At 41.1% G+C, this 21,713-nt stretch overlaps 1 protein-coding gene across 1 annotated transcript; it reads right to left on the reverse strand.

The window, feature by feature from the left end:
* Positions 1-310: 310 nt before the first annotated feature.
* LOC139213911 (oxysterol-binding protein-related protein 1-like) lies at positions 311-20,295 on the reverse strand. The gene is made up of 26 exons (XM_070844610.1): positions 20,233-20,295; positions 20,059-20,133; positions 19,744-19,855; positions 19,547-19,632; positions 18,940-19,084; positions 18,684-18,751; positions 17,709-17,753; positions 17,305-17,378; positions 16,377-16,440; positions 16,116-16,217; positions 15,876-16,001; positions 15,677-15,755; positions 14,815-14,921; positions 9,331-9,499; positions 7,341-7,533; positions 5,176-5,251; positions 4,275-4,409; positions 4,075-4,172; positions 3,524-3,706; positions 3,325-3,432; positions 2,947-3,036; positions 2,589-2,715; positions 2,376-2,492; positions 2,132-2,255; positions 1,949-2,039; positions 311-1,487 (listed from the first exon to the last, which is right to left on the reverse strand). Exons 2-26 carry the CDS (start codon positions 20,101-20,103, stop codon positions 1,385-1,387), a joined length of 2,667 nt encoding a protein of 888 aa, XP_070700711.1. The 5' UTR covers positions 20,104-20,133; positions 20,233-20,295; the 3' UTR covers positions 311-1,384.
* Positions 20,296-21,713: the final 1,418 nt, after the last annotated feature.

Raw genomic sequence — 21,713 nt, forward strand, 5'->3', positions numbered from 1 at the left:
TTAAACAGAAACCCAACATTATAACCTTAATGAAGGTTGGATCTATTGCAGGAATGGTGCATTGGACTGCTTTAATTTAAGATAGGAGTGCCTAATAAAATGGCAACTGAGTCTTTCACAACGGCAAAACATTTTCAATGCCACTTATCTTGTCGTACCATAATCCAACAGACCACCACCTAATGCAGACAGCTTCTTTAAAATGAAAGCAAATCACACAAAACCAAGAAAGTTCAAGTAACATTAAGCTTTTATTTAGTAACAATAGAAATTCTGTTTTGATACCCAAAAGAGTGATAACAGAGAAAAAGAAACTAAAACTCATAGCAGCTATCCACGACATGACAAAATGAATATTCAGTGCTCGATTGTGAAGGAGGTAAGGCTTGCATAGTTATAGTGATGCACATGCATTTATTGTGATAGTTAGATTTCAATTAGATCGATAGCACTGGGAATATAGCTAATTATACAAGACCTTTACACACACGCACACACAAATCTATAAATGCAGAGGCAGTGTCCCTGCTTCAGTATTAGTAATTAGGAAAAAACAAAGTGCTACATATTGCCACAGTCAGGTAGACTTGTGTGCAACGCCGTTAGTCTTTATACACAACTATACAGTACATAGATTAGGGCTTGATGATATTTTGTTTGTTATTGTAAAAAGCTAAGACTTATGGTTGTAGTTGGCCATGATTCCTATCTGATGTGGTAACATTTTACTTGCCATCAAACCAGGGATGCAGAGAAACAGCTAAACAAAGATTTACAATCAATTGCAAATGAGCACATTTTGATCACATACACTAATTACCTGCACCACCCACTGTACTAGAAAGTGAAAAGAAAGGCAAATGTTCCCAAGTGGTTTACTGTATACTTCGCACTACACTATAGTAAGCAGTCAATATCCAAATCCAAATATCCAATATGCTCAGGATGCATCATGTGCTCCATTGTAGCCGCTTGCAGTGGTGTTACCTCGTATGCAGTGAGGATGAGTAAAATGTTTTCATGACCAGCAGGAATTATGGAGAGACTGCTAACACCGAAACCAAGGCTGCTGTTTAAACACCATCTATTTATCACATATATAAATATTTCTATGAATACATTCTAATTTTTCCAACACATGCCTATACCATACGTTAAGTGGCCAAGGACCACAATAAATAAGCAGAAGAGAGTTTTTGTGCTTTGTTCACACACATCTATTGAGGAATATATGCCTCTGGGTTCATTCAGTGTTTAACTGCCTTTGACTTTCTGAAAGACGTGGGCTCCCTAGCACATGAGCCCTAGAACAAACCCCAGTACAGCAGATCAAGTCCAAAGGTGGTGTACCCATTTGTATGGTATTTGTGTGTATTTCTACTTATTAGTAGATTTCAGGCAGGTTAGTGTAGGTCCTATCCCAGTAGCCTTTCAAGTAGAGCCAGTCCTGAGCTTTGTTGTGAGGGTTGGGTCCTTGCTGAAACCACCTGCAGAGTTTTAAGAAAGAGAAGATTTATTTAATATGAATGGAGCACTTGGGGGAATCTCAGAGAGGAAGATAAAAGAACTACAGACAAATCAAAGCACACACACAAAGTACACTAGTTCATGCTGAGGTGAACTTGTCGCTAGTCTTCCTTGTTCAAACCAGTGTAAAATACCGGTTTCCTCATGAGTGCCAGTTTTTAACAAATGCAATCAATGACAAACAGTTGCAATTGTACATTTTGTCCTGAGGAGGGTGGTGTAGTGCAGCACTTCACACCAGAGAAAACAACAGCAACCGCAACAAAGCAAAGCTTTGAACCAAACCTTGGGCCAAGTGCAGCGTTCCTTCTCAATTATAATAGAGGACGGCATAGATGATAACACATGACAATAGGGAGGCAGTTAGTGATACAAATTAGCATGGGGCAATGACATTACTCCATATTACTCAGTGACTAACCTTGTTTTCCATTCATCTGTTGATTTAGTGCGATTTTTCCGGGCCGCTCTCTGTTTTTCCTCAAGTCTCTTCTTCTCTGCACTTGCCAAATCTATAGAGGCACGGATATGCGGAAACATTAACACCACCAGAGATGCTATGTGGCATAATAGGGACTTAAATCAAAAGGTCAAAAACCCGTACCTATGTCTCCATTCTCCATGGCGCGAATGTCAGGTCTGAGGCGACTGTCTGTTGGGGGAATAACTCCCTCCATGCTCTTCTCATACTCATTTAGGTGCATGGCGAATGTGGAGAATGCATAGAACTGCCACGGAGAAAGCAACGACAATAAGCAACAAAAAAAATGCAAATGTCTCATTTCAAGCTGTTATGTCTGATTTTCATTTTTTTAAACATTGCGCCCCCCCCTCCTATCTGCTCATACTTTGGCTGAGTTGTCTGGTCGAGGCGTTATCTTCCAGATGAGCTCGCTGCCTGGGATGACCTGGACCGTCTCGGCATCAGGTGGAGGCATCTCCTCTGGCTCCTCATCCACATTGCTCTGGGGCCACAGAGATACAATTATATAGGCTCAAGTTTTACTTGAGCCAAATGAAGACAGAGCACAGGTGACTTTGAAAGAGGTAAAATGTAATACCGGTTTGTTGCCCTTTTTTTCATCTGAATTCTTTTTCTCAGACTTTTTGTGGGCATCAAAGGTGGCAGGGTCTACTGTGTATAGGCATTCAGTCCACTTCCCATATATTGCACACAGCTTCTTTTTGCTGCAAACATACAAAGAACAAAAGGTTTATAAATAAGTCTGATATTCTAGACATCACTGTTCTCAACAGTACTGATGAGTAACTAACTACATTGGCAATACTTTGTCCTGTTACATAAGACGGTTTATATGCCAGAGTTTTTAAAGTTATAATAATAATTTCCATGATTTTAAGGCAATAATAAGCATCTGATGAAGTATGAATTCACTGGTAATTAGGGGAAGAAGATACCTTTTATCTAGGATGTAACCCTCCACTTTATGGAGCTCTTTTCCAAAGAGGCCACAGGGTTTGAACGTCATGCTGCATCTCTCTCCGGTCCTACCACAGAATGACAGGCTGTTTACCAATTCTCTTTCACTGTTCTCTTTCTGCGAGCTGAGGCTTTTAAACATTAATTATCCTGCTCCTCTATTCTAATGGCAACTGTCCTAGTTCTGCTCCCATGATCAATACAATGAATCTGAAAGTAGATCAACACTCCACTGCAGAGCACAGGGAGAAAGCTATTCAAGCACCCAAATCTCGGTGAATGCGAATCTCACCAGGCGAGCACGCATTTGCAGACAGACGCAAAGAGCAGCACATAGAGAAGGGAATTTTTATTACTTGTGATTAATCACTTCCACGTTGCCATACTGCTCAATCCACAGCTGACCAACAATGATATTGTGGACACAACAGGTGGGGTTTGTCCAGGTGTAGGCTTCATTATATCTGTGGAGACAAAGAAGGCAAAAGTAACTTAAGATGACACAACCTCAAAAATCGAATCACACGTACAAAGCAGTTTTTAAACTGAACTCACTTGGGAAGCTCCAGAGTGATGATTCCCTTGGGTTCGGCTTCTATGCTCTTTCCCCAAAACTTGAGTTTGGGGTAGATGGAGCCATGGAAGACGAAATCCTGCTCAAGGCCCTCAGCTTGAAAGGCACTGACTGGAGGGTGATGGCTTACTTGCTCGGACATCCACCTAAAGCCCAGATCGTGTCTGATGGAGAACAGGTACGTGTTTGGTGTTACAGGGAAATCCACTACAAGTAATGAATCTTAATTGCAAAATGTTTTCTGTACAAGAGTGAAACGCATTTGTAAATTTAAGATACAGCGGCAGCCACTCAGAATTGCTGTTCCCAGCCGAGACGTTTTGGCTGCCAGCCGGTTGGGAAAAACTTCCCAGCCACTGAGAGTCACCTTTTCTTGTTTTCTGACAGGGCAGGTTAGGTTTAGGGCACCGTGTTCACTACGCCATTGACAAGAAATTAATGCAGCTAAGTACCCAGCAGGGGCCAAGGGAAGATTGCCATGGATCAGCAATTCTAGGTGGCTGCATTTGTACTGATGTGTCCAGTGTTTTACCTGATGAGCTCATAGGTCTCCCCAAGTAGTGGGTTGAAGGGTTTCCCAGTCCTCTCCCACTGCGATGCAACAGCTGACACGGCAAATGCTGCAACACACTACAGAACATTGACTCATGATAACCAAATTACAGGTAACACACTCAATATGTGATAATGATAAAAAAAAATACAACTACTGAGTCTATGTTTCTGTGGTACCTTCATCCTCTCGACGGAGTCTGTTGTGGCATTGGCCTGGTGGATGAGGTAGGTGTGCTCCATGTATTCTGTTAACCGCTGGAGGAAACTCAGGGGCTCATTAAATACCACAGGCATGGCAATCTTTGACAACTCCTGAAAAAGATGTTGGAGAAGATAATTGCGTGGGCAGAGGATTACATTCATTTCCACTCCACAGTTACAAGTTTACTAGGCACAGAGATAAAATCTGATACAACAGAGCTACATCCCATATTTGTGCAGCCTATGTACATAACGTTTATAAATATATTTATTGACACATGTGCATAGAGTTAAACACAGTATCATATGTTCCATATTAAGTTTTTCTTGGGTGTTTGAGAGACAAATTTATGAATACTTCAGGTGTAATGCGTCTTGGTGGTGTAGCATACATTCAGCTGTAACATCTGAGGTTTAGTGCAAGGCTATAGTGCTTTACAATATAAGAAAAAGGATGTGGTTAAAACAAAAAAGCATATATTAATTCAACAACCACATGACTGCACTCCTGAGCACACTTTGTGCATACTCAGTGTGTGTCTGTATATTGACTGGATATCTGTCCATCTGCCTACTGAAGTGCCTTTGCATGAATCATTAGCCACACTTAATTGGGGAATAAAACATTAATAGACATTATTAAATGTAATTAAATCCAGGCAAGAGTTGAGTGAGGACTGAGATCCCTTAGGACTCCAAGACACTGATACTAATGACTGTACTCCTGAAGCCACCATACAGCAAGTTACGGAGGAAATTCCAAAAACTAATTTATCACAGTTATCTAACTTTTTAACCTTCATAATTTTCTTGATTCAACAAGCCTGCTTAACCAAATAAAGGGTAAATCTGTTTGAGGAGAACAGCCTGTTCTCACCATGCCAATGCATTTTTTTAGGATACTCCAGACGCTGACGTCATTCCTGGAGAACATGGGGGCCGGTAGACATGTTCTGTGAGACAGCAGTATAAAGAGAGGGAGAAGAACATTTTAGGCTCTATCAATAGGAAATCATTAGATAGTTCATTTTGTGTCAGGTGTGCAGTTTATAGCAGACAAACACTGATGTCGAAGGGCATGTGATCCAGTCTCCTCCACAAATATACTCTTCTTATGTGGCTCTGAGCACAAATCTAATATCTATAAGTACTGGGTAAACAAATCACACATGAAATCATTTTGTAGTCATCTGCATGCTGAGAGCTTGTGCGATGTGAAAGCTGCAGCGCAGACAACATAGCTTGAACCACCATTTGGAAACAAAGTCATCGGACACCTGTAAGCTAATGAGCTTTCAGCTGGTCTGGTCAAGCCTCATGCAATACTCATGAATGGATGTACAAATGCGTGTGCGTGTGTGTGTGCGTGCGTGCGTGTGTGTGTGTGTGTGTGTGTGCGCTTTATCAAGACTGGTTATAAGATGCACACTTTTTGCACATGAAGCTTGGCTTGAAACACTTTTACAAGATTTGCACATTTTAGGTTAATTATGTCCGAACATAACTCGCGTAAACACATGCTTTGCTGCTTTGTTACTTCCTCTCAGCCTTTGCCACTTGACTAAATCTGGTCTGTGCTGTGACCAAGCTTTCCTTCCAGCCTTACTAACAACTGTAGTGTGGACCGTTTCACAGGTATGCTGGCTGGAGGCAGATGGTGTTCTTTTGAGTACTGAAGCAACTACACAAATAAAAGCCATTACCTCAGCTAAATAAACAGAGAGGTAGAGGGTGGGGGTTTGCTTCATCTGTAGGATGAGCAGAGCAGTGATGCATAGCAGACTATACTTCTGGCCTAGTTTGTATTCCATTAGCCTCTGCCCCAAAATGTATTTTTACACAGAGGATTTTTTCATTTGACAAAAACTGAAACATGAAAATTGGGTTTTCTATTACTAAAATTCGTACCAGTCGATATCCACTACTGCGCTTTTACATGTCTGAGGATTCATGGGACCTGTAGTTTTTGTAGCTGTTGAACATAACTCATAGTTTTCTAGATGAAATGCTCAAATTTAGACTATTAATATTTAGAATATGGTTAAAAATCCTAATTTTCATGTTTAAGTCTCTAAATACCTACAAAAGAACCATTTTAAGCAAAAAGACTTTTTATACTGATGAACATGCTAAATCAATAAATGCTTTGATGCATGCACTTGTTACAGCCAACATTGTTTATGGTCATTATAACATGCATTAAAATAAAAAGGAAATTATTTTGTCATTTTTGGAGAATTTGTGGTAGGGTATCATCACAGAAAGGTAAAGAATGAGAGAAATGTTGAGGTTAACCAGACTTGGGCCCAAATACAGGCAACCAGTGACAGACGTGTATCTCTGAATGACAGGACTTATTCAAAATAAACAGACACCTCATAAATCTTTAAAGCACAACTCGCTCACATGCATGCACACACGCACACAAGCGGGCACGCGCGCACGCACAGCTAGCCAACCGGCCAGCCCTTCCCTCCAAGTCCTACTCTGAGCCAGCACATGCTAAATTATGCATGGATCACTTGTTGGATTAAGGAATAGAGGCCAAGCCAGAATCAGCATCCAGGGAATGAAAGAGATTGTCAAATCTTCACAAAAAAAAAAACAAAACCCTACACCACACACCAAGCCCTATGCTGATTGTTCGTTTGGAGAGTTGGATCAAAAACAAAAACAGGCTATTCTCTGTGGATTGAGTGCTGAAACAAAAACACCTGACTACAAAAACAGACCAGAGTGGAAAGGTGGGATCCCATTACAACTCCAACTCCACCATTTACTGGCCTTTCCTCTTGCTGATTGCAGTTTTGCACACCTGACATCAGACACCTATACTAAAAAGTCACATGTACGACATTTAAGTTGTTAAAGTTATATTCTACTGAATAATTAAAGTATCTCGAATGAAGCCCTGCATATAATAAACAGTGAATAGGTTGTCTAGAGAGCACTCAGCACGGCCAGCATTACCTTTCCACTGGTCTCTTTGCCATCATTTAAGCCGGTAAACAAGCATGACATCATAACTGGAGCGTGTCCCACCTGTGCTTCTTGACTCCATTGTGCTGGGCTGGTTGGTTGCCATGGTTACCCTCCCCTGACATTCCGGTAGTCCCCCTGAGAGCGCTGGGATGGCGGAGGTTGCTTAGAAGGGGGGCGTCTCTCCCCTCGTCCTCTTCACAGGAGTGACTGGTCACCGACAGGAAGCCGCTCACAGAGAGCTCCGACTCCGACTCTGTGGGATGGTGACAGGGGCCAGGGGCCGGGTCATGCCAAGTACGCCAGTCACACACGCACGCACGCACACACACACATACATATACACAGCTTTGAGTGGCCGGCTCAGAAAGGTGCAGCCTGAACAGTACGCTGCCAGCAAATAAGCCCTTGTGCTGGAGTTCCTCTCCAAACTCCCCCTCCCTGCTGCCAGCCAAACCCCACCTGAGGATTGTGTTCCAATGAGAGGCCACACAGAGGCTTCGTTTCCTCCAACATTGTTTGCACTGTGCTTCCTGGATGCTACTCCTCCCCTTGTCAGACATTACAGGTAGCGACGCATTCACAAAGGGAGGGGAGAGGAGCGTGGTATTTGTACACTATATGATGGAGGACCGTATGCTAGTCTGATTCATGAGTGCTTATAATGTGTTGACATTAATTTCAATTTCAGACAACAGCTGAGGTCTGTACCGTATATGCTGTGTTCAAGGGTACAGCAGATGCAACACAGCTTTATCAACATCCCCTATATAAACAAAAACACATGACTGGCTTTTACACATTCAGCGCAGCATGTGAAAATTCTCATATGTATGCTGAGCACAGTTTAGAGTCTACGAGCAGAGAGTCTCTGTGCACTATGGGCCAATCTTTCTCAGGAATCATTGCATTATTCATAGATAGCCCTGAGTTATCTACTAGCCAAAGACGTCTATGGCACATAATCACCGTGGTGAGGCTTTTGGTTATGCAAAGACTCAAACTTTGTACAATCCATTTTACCATAGACATGTTACTGTGCATGGTAAAGAGAGACGGCAGTAAACACGGTTAAATAATTTCTTCACTGATGAACTGTCAGGCTAATAAAAAGAATGTTAATGTCAAAGAGTTATGCTTACATTCAGTGTTGCATAAAACACATTGTGTTTAACCCAGAGGTCTCACAAACTTCCTCATTACAACATTTGTAAAGCAGACACTCTTCTTCCCCGTCTTTGTTGGTAACTTGCTACACTTACAGCTTTACAGCCATGAACTGTCAAACAGCAGAGTAGAGTAGTGTCAGGTCGCCTGTATGCTTTCATACATGCACAGTACAAAAAGAGCGGGACAAGCTCGTAAAACTGTTGCTCCAAGTGTGACTAGATGTCAAATATGATGCCTTTAAGAAAAGCTCCTCAACAGTAGAAAAAGTCCTAAACATCCTCAAATTACCAGTGAAGGTTTAATAAATCTTCTCCTGAAACAATATTTTTTATTCATTCAAGTTGTAATGGTTGTTGTTCATGAGATGTTTGCACAAAATACTGTTAGTATTTGTAGATTATGTAAGATGTATCAGTGGATGGGAATGATTGATTAAAACTGTGATCTGTAACTCAAAACAAATGTGGGCCAGGGGCGTAAAATGTTCAGGCCAATGGGCCTCTACCCTGCTTCCTACTGCCCTAATTCTCACATCTTTGCTTGGAGCACACCCACCTCTGAACTCAGCCTTCATTGTGATCTCGATTAGACACCTGTAAAGTTTCATGTTTGCACCATGCACGGTTGTGGCGCCATTGCATTGACAAAATCAGTCCACAGACGGACATAAACCCACTGACTCCCAAGGTGAAAACAATATCAGCCATGCTGTCACAGCCAATAAAAATGACCAGAGAAGATAAAGCTTCAGATAAAGCTCCAGATAATGCTTGAGACATTCGTCTAATTAGTGACCTGGCAAAGAAGCTGTATGAAGATCGAGGTATACAAGTAACTCCTGTCAGACATTTCTTCACAGTCAGTCATTCTAGGTGCTGCTGACCTGACACAGCATCATAGAAGTCATCTTCAGTGAGGGTACCGAGGGTAGACGACCTCCTGCTCTTACACAGGGACTGCTGGAGTTCGTGGTGCTCGGATGCCAATGTCTGCAGAGCCTCCGTCAGAGCTTTGTTCTTCTCCACCTCCTGCTCCAATTTCAGGCTCCACACCTGCAAACACAGGACCACCAGACAGATGAAGACACACTAGAGACGCAATAAATGAAGAAAAAAATGCTCATGTCTTTTACCCATGTGTATAGACAGTATTGCTGGCACATTTGTGACTGACTGATGATTTGATTCATATGAAAGTATTGATCTGCTTCTGTATGGCCACGGTGTGTGGGTCTTTGTTTCTGATGGCGGGTCATTGCTCCAACCCTGCACACAGATCTGGTTTCCTCCAGTCGGAACCAAACACCCCAGTCTCCGAGAGCTCTGTAGCCCAGGATTGAGTGTCCCTTCAGAGCAACCTGAGCCAGGGCACTGTGGGACAGACCAGATCAGTGTTTCCTATTGTCTAACGCTGCTGCTGTGCGTCCTTTACAAGCTAAAGACAGGCAACTAAACCAAAAATAATGCTGAACAAGACACACATTTTTCTTAATAAATGAATAAACTTGCAAAAAACATTCCATCATTTCTAAGTATTATAAACAGTGCACCAATCACAAAAATGGAGCACAGCCTTCGCTGTTAAAAATACTGCCAGAGTCACCTTCAGAAAGACAGCAGAGTCTAAGAGAGAAACAGGAGCTTGTAAATCACACTGTAAATCTGAGACTGCAGGGCCAATGTCTTCTGTTGAAGACGAAAAGTTCATCCTCATCCCTTATACTGCCTTAAGTATTAGCAGTTGTGTATGTGCACAGCCAACCACAAAGAAACACCCATCAACGGATCTGCTGATGTGTTCAAGGTGGGTTATAACTCAAGCCTGTAACCAATTACATCTGAGGGTGGAAATTTCCCCTGCAGATGTTTGCCCCTAACCATCATGGGAACAATGTTTCCGTGATCACCACAGAGATTATGTGTGATGATCAAGATCAAATAATTATTTTTGGTGGAATTCCAGAAACAAGTGTGAAACGCACGCTAGTGTCTGCCATCGAGTTTAAGTTGTGCTCATTTTGAGAACACATTTTAAAAATCATAACATTAAATATATGGTGTACGCTAATGTTCCACTGTCAGCAGCTCCGACTTTATTCTAGGAACATAAACAGCGTCAGGCTGCTGTGTGGTGGAGATCAGCCACACATGATGGACGCGGCAGTGAAAATAGAGTGACATATTTACCTATTTGCTGATTGATTTTTTTCTGATCAGCAAACTTCGATTCAGCCACTTTTTCATGAATACTGATTGATTCCAATCCATGCCTAGTCGTCTGTCTGTCGTGCCCAAGGCATGACTCAGTAAAACATTATACATACAGTGCAGAAAAGGTGAGAATGACTTGTGTAAGAATATCCTAACTCTGCAACAGAGAGCAATAGATCACCTCTGATCAGAACACCGGGCTTAACTGAAGCATTTATGGCCTATCAACATATCACCCCGTTTCTACAAGTACACACATCTGATCTCACCAAAAACCCACAATCACACTTAAGTTATCCGTGATCACGTTACGTAGTCCTGTATCTTTCTATACTTGCAAAACTACTGCACATGCCCCTATTTGCACTAAGATTTTTTTTGTACCTGTTAAAGAAACTCATAACCACCTTCTTTTCAAACACGGTTCATCTGCTGTCTGGCACCTACAGTCAAGTACGACAATAACACTTTCACTCTTGCTGTCATCACACTTGAATACTCTTTGTTCAGCCCCTTTAGGCCATGTTCTGTGTGGGAATAAAAACGCGGTATCAGTGTAGATGTGCAGATTCTGTTCAGTGATGCTCAGTTCTCGTTTGGGAAATACACAAATATCTCTATGGTTTCCGTCCAACTGCAAGATCTGTCCTTCCATATGGAAAAAGTCCATATGTGTTAACACTCCCTGTCCCAGGCACTTGGCTTGAGAGCCCATCCAGGGACAGAACACTTTGTTGTGTAACTATCCCAGCCAGCTCTTTTCTCTCTCACTGCATCCCCTCGTCAGGGCACAAACAGCGCTATTTTAAGCCCTGCTGAGGCAGTGTGCAGTAGCTGTTGCTGGAGCCTGGGAGGGAAGCTTCTCCTTGGCCACCACCCCAAAGGGAAGAGCTTTTACTTTGTTCTAAAATTTGCTCTCTGCTGCAGGGAAAGCGAATCTCTGAGGCAAATTTATTATCACTCTGTGCAGTACTTTATATAACAATTATACTTAACTATATATCAAACTGTACATGACTCGATGATGGCCGACATTTTATTCATGCGTGATGTGAGCGCTGGCACAACAAAGAGATGCAGTCACCAACCAATTACACAGAAGTACTCCAAGGTACTTCTGTGCATACACACCCTTGGCTAAAAAGGTCAGAATCCAAAAAGATAAGGTTGAATACGCATCTCCTCTTATACAGATCGCGTATGATCTGACAAAGAAGTCAGTCAGTGAAGGGACCAACAAGAACATTTAACTGTGCCCTGTGAAGTCTCTCCCAGGTGAGAGATGACAGTCAGTAGGTCAGTTGCCCATGTGGCAATGGTTGATGTAAAGGTCAAACGGTATTTTGTGTTCCCTCCAGTCCCCAAGGGTTTGAAGGGCAGTTTACCTTCTTACTGTCTGTAGACAAAAAATATGAATCACTGCAGAAAAAAAAAAAAAAAAAAAAAATAGTATGCTGCCATTCTCGTGCCCTCACAGCAATACAAACTGACAGATCTGCTTATCTGCGTGTCACCACTAAGTGGTTTCATGCTGTAAGCCTCCATTTGTTTTCTTGACAGGTGTGGAAGCCTGCTGCCAGAGAAACGCCAAGAAAGGTTGGGCTTATAAATCTCTGCTGTGTGGATGAGAGTTACTGTCACAACCCCCAAGAGAGTTTCTGCCCTGGAACGTCTATTTGCAGATCTATCTTTATGACAGTTTTTTTCTGAATAAGTAAAGTTAGCAGAGACAACTATCTCCACTTTAACTGTCATGTTGTCACCAAGCGGTGGTGCTGTGCCCTGCATGTACTGTATAAGCATACTTTAGTTTTGCAGCAGCTGGTGAAATGGGTCAGACCACACTGACTGCTGAAGGGCAACACCATAATTGCTGTGAAAACCTACGAATCATGATTCTCTATTTGATGTCTGCATGGGCATCAAAGTACAGTTTGAACAGCGTGTGAGCACTGTATGTTACGGTATGTGCTGTATGTGTGTAACAAATAAGTGGCAGCCACAGAAGCATCTGTGGCGGCACAATGGGAATATGGGATTAGAGTTAATACTGCCTAATACAGCCAATCTCAGCAGTGTAGGAAATATAATCCAGTTAGTACATGTAGTAGCACCAGCTTTAAATGAGACCGGTGGATGTACCATGCGTGTTAATGTCTTAACAAGCATGGTACATTCATACCATCTGGTTGTAAGAAATTAATTCAGTGTCCATTGTTATGACACTTTCAGTGCTTCCTGGGTGATGAGCCTGATATGAATGTTCTCAGCCTCCCTGGGATAACAATAACCGGTTATTCCTTGTGACAGGACAGCAGCTGTTGCCAATTCATACTAAGATAATGTAGTTTGGCACACATCACTGTGTACACATGCATTTGGGCATTGTTGTGCAGTATATCCAGCTGCCTTCCAAAGCAGAGTTATACTGTATTTGGTACAAAATTAATTCAGTTATCTTCATTATACCAACACACACACACAGGTAGACACAGAAGTCCTTGTGTCTCCATATAAATATAATCTGCTTTGCTGGAAATGTCAAAGCAGGAATATGTCAAATTTATGTATTGATTAATGGTTTTACAGTTAAAAATCTGAAGTGCCTGTCATACCATACCATATCAGTAGAAACAGTCTCAGCGTGTTAGTGTGCCATTTCGACAGTGCCAATTTAAAATTTACTGCTAATGAGAAATGTGTGAGACCAATTTATAATCTCTCAGTTCATAATTCAGGTGCTATAGTACAGTAAACCACAAGGGAACTGCTGCGTTGCATGGTTGAGCCACCTTTATCTTAGAAGCTTTAAGTGTCACCATATAAAATAGGTCCTCACTGCAATTCAATGTAGCCCTCTCCATGCTCCAACTTTGACAGCAGTCATTACATTATAAGATGACCTCGTTAAAAAGATGCAGCGAGTATGAGTGTAGCGTTCGGTACCACTTCAAACATGCTCAGTTTCACACTCTAAATCTAGATCATTAAATGCATAGGAATGACCTCCGCATACAGACGTATAGCTCTCGCCTATGCCACCCATTCAGAACAGCCCTCCTCTTTAAAAACACAGTAAACACGTCAGACTAGATCTAATCTATGTCAAACTTCAAACACCTTACGCTAAACCACCAGGGAGCAGTCCACTGAAAACATAGCCAGTTGTTAAGCTGACAATACAAAAAATAAAAATAATAACAATAATACATGAACAGCTGTTTGCTTTGTACCTGTGCAGATACTGGATGAGAGTGTCGTCACTGTCTCTTCGTTCTCCTGTGCTCAGATGCTCTGGCATGTGGAAGTGTGCCTGCGAGCGTGTATTTTCACTGTGTGGGGGTGAATGAATGTATCTCCAGCTGAGCCTGTGATATGCACACGCTTCAGTTCCCTCACTCAATGCACAGCCTTTCCCTAGAGCGGGAGTGTGTGGATCCAAGTCTGAGGGTGTCTGTGTGTGTGTGTGTGTGTACACTGATCTGCAAGCTGAGTGCAGACCTAAGCATAAAAGCGGATCTTGCCTGTGTCCTTCCTACAGACGTGCCAGTGATTACCACATTGTTCCTTCGCTCCCCCAAGGACACAGCACAGCCACTGGGACAGGTGGACACGCTCGCGCACTCAAACTTCAAACCCGATTGGTATGAAGGTGCTAACGTAAGGGGGAGGAGCGTGAAGATTTTGTAATCATTCAATACAATTTATTCAGCCAATAGGAGCACACCACATGGGTGAGGATATGGGAGTCAATGAGATGAAGATTCATATATGCTCAGACGGCTGCAGCTGCTTTAAAAAGAAAACTAGCTTCCAAAACAATTAGATCAAGTGCAAGATTGCATAAGATTCCACATTATCAAATTAGATTTCTCTTGGATGTCTAATTAATTTGTCCTGCATCACAGAGTCAAAACTGATTCACTTTCATATAAGACATTACAATAATACAGTAAATAATAAAGAATTTGATAAACCTTTGCAGTGTTTTTTATGGCTATAGCTGCATTTAATTATGTGTGAGGAATAGTATAATGGTGGATAATAAAGCCCAAACCATAAAGGCATCTCTATTAGGTTTATTAGGGTGTTTGTTAGTTTGTTCAAAGCTGTATATGCTGATGAATATCTTGACTAAGAAGAAGAGGTTTCCCTACCTCCTCTTGTTTCGACAGAAGTTCAAGGCACAGGTGGAGAGCAGCACTGGTTTCACTGGAGAGCTCACTGGTCTCTTTGGCTTTCAGTAAAAGAGGGGCAGCCAATGCTTTTGAAAAATAAATTAAAAAAAAAAAAAAACAATTTTGAGTGGTGGTGCACATTGGTTGCAACAGTTATTTTTAATATTGATGAATGTGTTGGTTATTTAAAAGATTCATCAATGAATCATTTAATCAAGTGTCAGAAAATGGTTTCCCAGAACCCATGGCGAAGTCTTTAAACTGGTGGTTTTGTCTGACGAACAATCCGCATCCAAAAGATTTATATAATAATATATTTAAATAAAAAACAGAAAATTCTCACATTTGAGAAGCAGAAAAGAGAAAATGTAGTAATTTGACCAAACTAAATAGTTGCTGGTGTCCTTTATGTCCAAGCAGTGCCTACAACCTCATTACAGGTTGTGCACGTCTATAAACTGTAAGCACTTAAGCCAAAGAGTGATGTTCTCTTCTCAGATTATTTCAACAGAATATTTTTTAGTGGTCTCATAAAAATAAATCTCTCCATTATATCAAATAAAAAAGCAATGATTTGATAAAAGTCAAAAAAAAAAAAAAAGCTGAAATGTTTTCCCCATTCCTTTTCAAATGACCTTTCAGATTTATCACTGGATGGGTCTCAAACTCCAGTTTGGGAACCACAAGGTTAGGCTTAAGTCTATCACAGTTGTTTGCAATACATTTTCTGTCCATTAACGAAACAATTAACTTACTGCCCTTCTCAGCACGTGTTTAAATGAGCAACAATATAAAATGGATTTAGTTCATGTATATTTGACTAATTTAAAACTCAACTCACCGCAATTCTCCTCATTCTTCACCATCGACAGAAATATTGACACTTCACACTCTAATTTCTGCTGGAACGTGCTGGCTGCCTGCAAGAGCACAGGACAAGAGACACACTTACGAATTGGAATCTTCCTCCCCGAGTAGCACTTCCTCCCTGCTGTTACCTACTAATACACCTTATCAAGAAGGCCTGAACTTAATTTTACCTGAAGGGCTTGTGACAGATTCCTCACCGTCACGCCATCATCTTCATCTACATCATCCATAGTCTGTTCCTGGGTGCAGTGGCGAGTGCTGTAGGACGAATGTGCCTCAAAGGCATCCAACCATCTCTAAGTGGACAAATATTAGTAACATTTACAATGTTGTCCAGCTTTGCTGGTACATTCAAGACAAATCAGTCAGATTGTTCATTGAGATGGGAATACAGGTGAGTCTCATCTCACTTTTCTTGTTGCCATTGAATCTGTCTTTGAGGGGACCTTAAAATAATGTACAGTGTCATCAAAGCACCTGAGCATGAAGAAGCAATGATCCCATGGTTTGACCTAAAGTAGTATGAGAAAATTAAATTACTTACAGTCACGCTTGCTGCACTAAATGTCAAAGATGTCATCCTGTCACAAGTACAATAGGATCATTTAACATTTAAGGACTGAGCCTCCTTGTGATAATGAATTACAAGGTCTCTAACCTCTCCTACCTACCATGCAGTAGGCTTGTGTTAGAGACTTACAGCCCTGTTTTCTGACACCTGCCAGGGCATCAGCCCTATAAAAAAAAAAAAAAAAAAGAGATGAGAGCATATACACTACTCACAAAAAGTTAGGGATATTCGGCTTTCAGGTGAAATTTCAGGATGAACCACCACCAATACATTTCCTGGTTCAGTTAGAATTGGTATTTTAACAGTCCTCCTCATCATGCTGTTCACATTCTGACATCATGAGACCAAGACGACACCTAACTATTGATCAGCAGCACCTCAACACTGGAGGCTTCAAACAGGTCCTCAGACAGAAGTGTCCACTGAGCTTAGAGGGTCACAGAGTGTCATCAGCAGGTTGCAACAGAGATACAGAGACTGGAAGAGTCACAGAAAGGAGAGGAGTGGACGTCCTTTGGCCACATCCCAATTTTACGTTTACCCTCGTTTATCCTCCACTGTTGTTAGATTTTCTTTCAATAAATTGTTTAAGATGAAGAAACTACCATTGCATACTGATACTTAAATGTCCTACTTTCATGATATAATATCACTGTAGCATTCACTTTTTACATTTTCCATAAATTTCACCTGAAAGTCGAATATCCCTAACTTTTTGTGAACCCTGTATATAAAGGCATTTTGATTTGGGATCAGACCCCCACACACAGATTAATACACACTGCAGTAATTTACCAACATTACAAATGTAGTCACTGTTTAAAGTTGCATTGCATACTTGGTGAACTACAATTACTACTTCTGCTGCTACTACTTTTATCTACAGAAACTCAAGGATGGGGTTGCAAGAGAGAAACTTCTACAGTACCATGGCAGCAGCATACGATATATGAATATACTATTTAAAAAAAAGGTACATACTAGACGTCTTAGCAGAAGAAAACTGCATACATATAAAGTTATCTCACTGTCTGTGGTACCAGGAGAGAGTTCCATCCTCAATTACCACCCAGTGGGATCGCCATCCAAGAAAGCGAGAACTCTGTCAGCGACACATGAAGTCAGCAACAGATAAACTACGTAGCAAAATAAGGTCATATAAATGTATGAATATATTACAATAAGATAGGGAGAGCAAAATACACTTTTTAAATTCAAACCATTGTATTACTTACATTTTCCATAATAAATGAATGAATTCACACATAACGATTTAAGACATAAAATACAAAGCATTAAATAATAGGGAATTAAGTGTCTGAAGAGACTATATGTATATCGTAATGATAAAAAAAAAGAAAAAAAGTGGAGGAGGAGAAACATTGCCAGACATATTAAGTGTAGAAAAGAATACACTTCAACATCTGGGTACCTTCCAAAGAGGGCCTTCAATCTTCTGCACCCCACTGCTCGCTACCTTTGAGGGAAAAAAATAACAATTCTCAGACTTGTATACAGATGGTGTCAGTGATTGACAATGATGATTGACAGTGTTGAATATTTTCTGATGACACCACAAACACTCAACTCAGTTTTTAGTATTGCACTAAAAACTGCATAGATTCATAAGTGAACAATATATTTTTCAATTTACTTAACAGCACAGTACTTAGGTTTTTTTTTTTTTTTTTTTATGTACACCATGACTATGCAATGCTCTGCACGGAAGCTGTGCCAAGCTTATCAGACATTCAAGAAAGAGCAAGGACTGCTGACTTGCAAGGCTTTTTCTCTACAGTCGCTAGACCTTAAGTGAAAACATATAGAGATGTGCAGCTGTGCACACTTATATTTAGGCCAAGTGCAGAATAGCAAACTCCACTTTTCCCATAAGAGAAAATACATCCAATCTGTGATTAAGGTGCTTAGACACACCATTGTTGACAGTCAGCATGAAAAAATTTTTTTATTTGCTCACGGAGAGCCCAAAATTAGGAGGTTTAAGCTCCTGGGAAACAGGAACAAGCTCAGTAAATTTCACAGAAATTTCTTCATTAGATTTTGATTTTTCCTTACTAGATTCTGGCCCAATGGTGGTGCTGGGTGAGGTGGAGGACCACTAAAATAATAAGGACTCATCCTTTGTGGATCATGAATCAAATACCAGATTTAATAGCAATGTGGTCTGGAGTTTATAGCTCAGGATGGACAGTACGCCAGACAGACCAAATGACACTCACATGTCACAGACCTACCATTCTATTTTTTTACATTGCACACAACAAAGAGGTAGAAAAATGTGCTACTCTATCTCAATTCCTGTGCTTGTATCTTAGATTTTTCTTCTGGAAAGAAGCCAACCTTGTATAAATCAATAAAGTGATTAAAACTACTTATCTGCTCTTACCTTGTCCTGATAGGCTGCTAGAATCAGCCTTAGTTCGTCACTGCGGACCAGGTCTAATGCCGTCTGGTCTGCAACACAACCAGCCATACAGTCAATTATCATGCAAAACCCAGGAACACAACATACTGTAGTATTTACAGGTGTAGTTTTTAAAATCAAATTTTGATGGACTCTAAACCATCATTATAAACACAACTGCACTAACATGACAGTAGTCAGCATAATAAGAGGTGATGCTCAAAGTTACGTGACACACCATTGTTGTTTTTGATACTGGGGCTGGCTTTGGACTTGAGCAGCTTTATAATGCACTGCTTCTGCCCTCTGTAGGCTGCACAGTGTAAGGGTGTATTCCCCACCGAGTCTCTGCAGTGAATATCTGGAGCTTCTTTTCCACCGAGCTGAGGAACAGAAGACGGTTGAACAAGAGAAAACACCTTAATAAAGCAGAAGACACTGACATTAGCCTGTTTAACACATCTAACTACTGCAATGGAAACACATCTATATCTCAAGTTCTGTCGGTGCACAGGAAAAAGGGCATTTATAATCCTGATTTGGTAGTGGTAAATAATGTGGAGAATGTGCTCTGGTGTGCTGGGAAAGTTGGTGCACCCATCTTGTTTGTGGCTGTCCAGGACTTAAATATGTCACCTCCTGTCAGGACAAACAGTCTGCCAATATATCAAACATGTTGACTCTTCTTTACTAGTATTTTAACAAATATGAATCTAATCCTGTAGTGAAAATTCAACAATCTCAAAGACTTCCTTTCAACCCTGTAAACAACATTTTTTCATGTGTGAATTGCTCCTCAAGTAAGAAAGATGCTGCTTAAGTTTTCAGAAAGGTCAGACACTAACCAGCTTGGACAGAGTGGTGATTTCTCCCTCTCTGGCTGCTTCAAGAAGCTTCTCCTCCCGCCGCCTTGTCTCTCTTCTCTCTGCGGCTGCACAAACCAAACACTTTTTGAGAACAAAGGCAGCTGATCTACACTAATGAGAAGCCATCAGCCATTAAAAAAAAAAAAAAAAGAAAAAAAACTGCCATCATTTCATACCCTCCAGCATTGTAATGATTTCATCATCTTCTGTGACATCTTTAGGGATTTGAGCTGTTCCATTGATTATGTTGGAACAGGCATCATATCGCAGCAGCAACAGAACAATCTCCTTAAGGGTCCAAAATGAAAAAAAAAAAAAAATCACTGACTACTGCTTCAATCAATGAAGAGCTTCAAGGGGGGAAAGGGGGAAAAAGACACGTCTGGCAGTAATCCAGACTGACACTGAAGGTGGTTTATCACAAGTTACAATGCAAACACGACTTCTTATTACGCACTAAAAGGGCAGTATCTATACCCTTTAATGCTCACCTTTCTTCCAGTGTAGGCTGCTTTGTGTACAGGTGTGTCACCCATGTTGTTCTGCAGATTAACATCTGCACCTGCCTACAAACACAGCATGCCTCATAGAGTAAACTTCACTGGCTGCAGGTGTGTACTGAACATAACATACAGAGTAATATGAACATCATCTACAGCTCTCACCTTGAGTAACTCCTCCACAACATCCCTGTGTCCAAAATAACAGGCCAGGTGGAGGGGTGTCCATCCTGCAGTGGCTTTAGACCTAGCTACAGTGACAGAGAGGAGCATCAACACTGACCTAGTCAGCTACCTGAAGACATCTTCTTTTCACTTACATCTGCAGTTGATGTTGAGTGAGCTGCTTTGCTGGAGCTTCGTCTGAAGGAGCCTCTGGATATGAGGACAACTGCCCTCTTTGGCGTAGAGGAGAAGCTGGTCCTCAAGCGCCTCCATCACTTCATAGGGCCTCAAAAAAAAAAAGTCATGAATGCTAAATCCCTGCGCAAGACAGTTATTAGACACAATAAACACAACCACTAAAGGTGAAAAGGGCCTCTTGAAGTCCACTTTAAATGCTTAGTAACTTATCTACAGGATGTGTCGGTCAAATTATTTGGCTAGCTTAGCTTAAATTATTTACTTTCTGTTAGCTTGAATGTTGAGGATATGTGCTGATTTTACCTGAAACTAACAAGCTAATTAGCTTAACTAACGTTATCTAGAATGAGATAACTTCAGACTTACAAGTGAGGATTTTCACACGTTAAATTACTCAGCCTTCGCACACTGTGGCCTGGTGTAGGCAGAGTTGGGAGACACAACACTTCACAGCCGAAATTTGATCACGTCAATCAGCTGACAGCCGCTGGAATCCGTCATGTGACCAGGAAGCTGCGAACAGGTGTCTGCAGGGACGAAGCTAGCTGCTAAGCTAGCTGCAGGGCACCCCTCTAATAACTGTGTGCACCCCAATCCACAAACAAAGAAGCAAGAAAGCAAACTAATAACAGATAACAGGAAACATACATATAACTCTCCTAATGTGGGTTTAAGATGCAGTATAATTATAATTTTTATTGACCTGGCAAGATGTCAGTGAGGCCTGCTGGATCAATTAACGTTCGTGTAACATGAATCTTGATAGCTTTTTTTTCCTTTTCTTTTCATAACATCTATCCATCCATCCATTGACTTTTCTTAAGTCTTATCCTTAAGGGTCAAGTGGTAATTTGTCCATCTACCATCACTGGTCTGCACACCCAGTCAAGTACTCAGTTACTCTGGCTCACCAGACCTCTAGTCAGATTAAAGCTGGTAACCAGATAAGAAACATCTGAGTGGGTGTGGAGAGGTTTTAATAGGGCGGTTTGAATTTTTTTTCAAGTGAGTTAATGTGTTTCAAGTGAGTGTTAATGTATAACTTAGAGTAGATAGCCATCATCACGTGCCCAGTTTAAAGAGGCATACAGGAGTAGGCTATTTGTATGGATGCTAAGTAATGTACTGCTGTGGATGGAGTCATTAGAAAAATGTATTTCTGCCACCAAAAAAAATTTAAATGTATAATGTATATTGATTTCAAAAAATGTTCTCTTCAAAGCTGCCAGACTCCATTGTAAAAGCTATCATTTTACCGGGCAGGAGTTGCTGGACTACCGTTT

This window comes from Pempheris klunzingeri, chromosome 15 (genome assembly GCF_042242105.1).
Source record: "Pempheris klunzingeri isolate RE-2024b chromosome 15, fPemKlu1.hap1, whole genome shotgun sequence".
NCBI classification, from domain to species: domain Eukaryota; kingdom Metazoa; phylum Chordata; class Actinopteri; order Acropomatiformes; family Pempheridae; genus Pempheris; species Pempheris klunzingeri.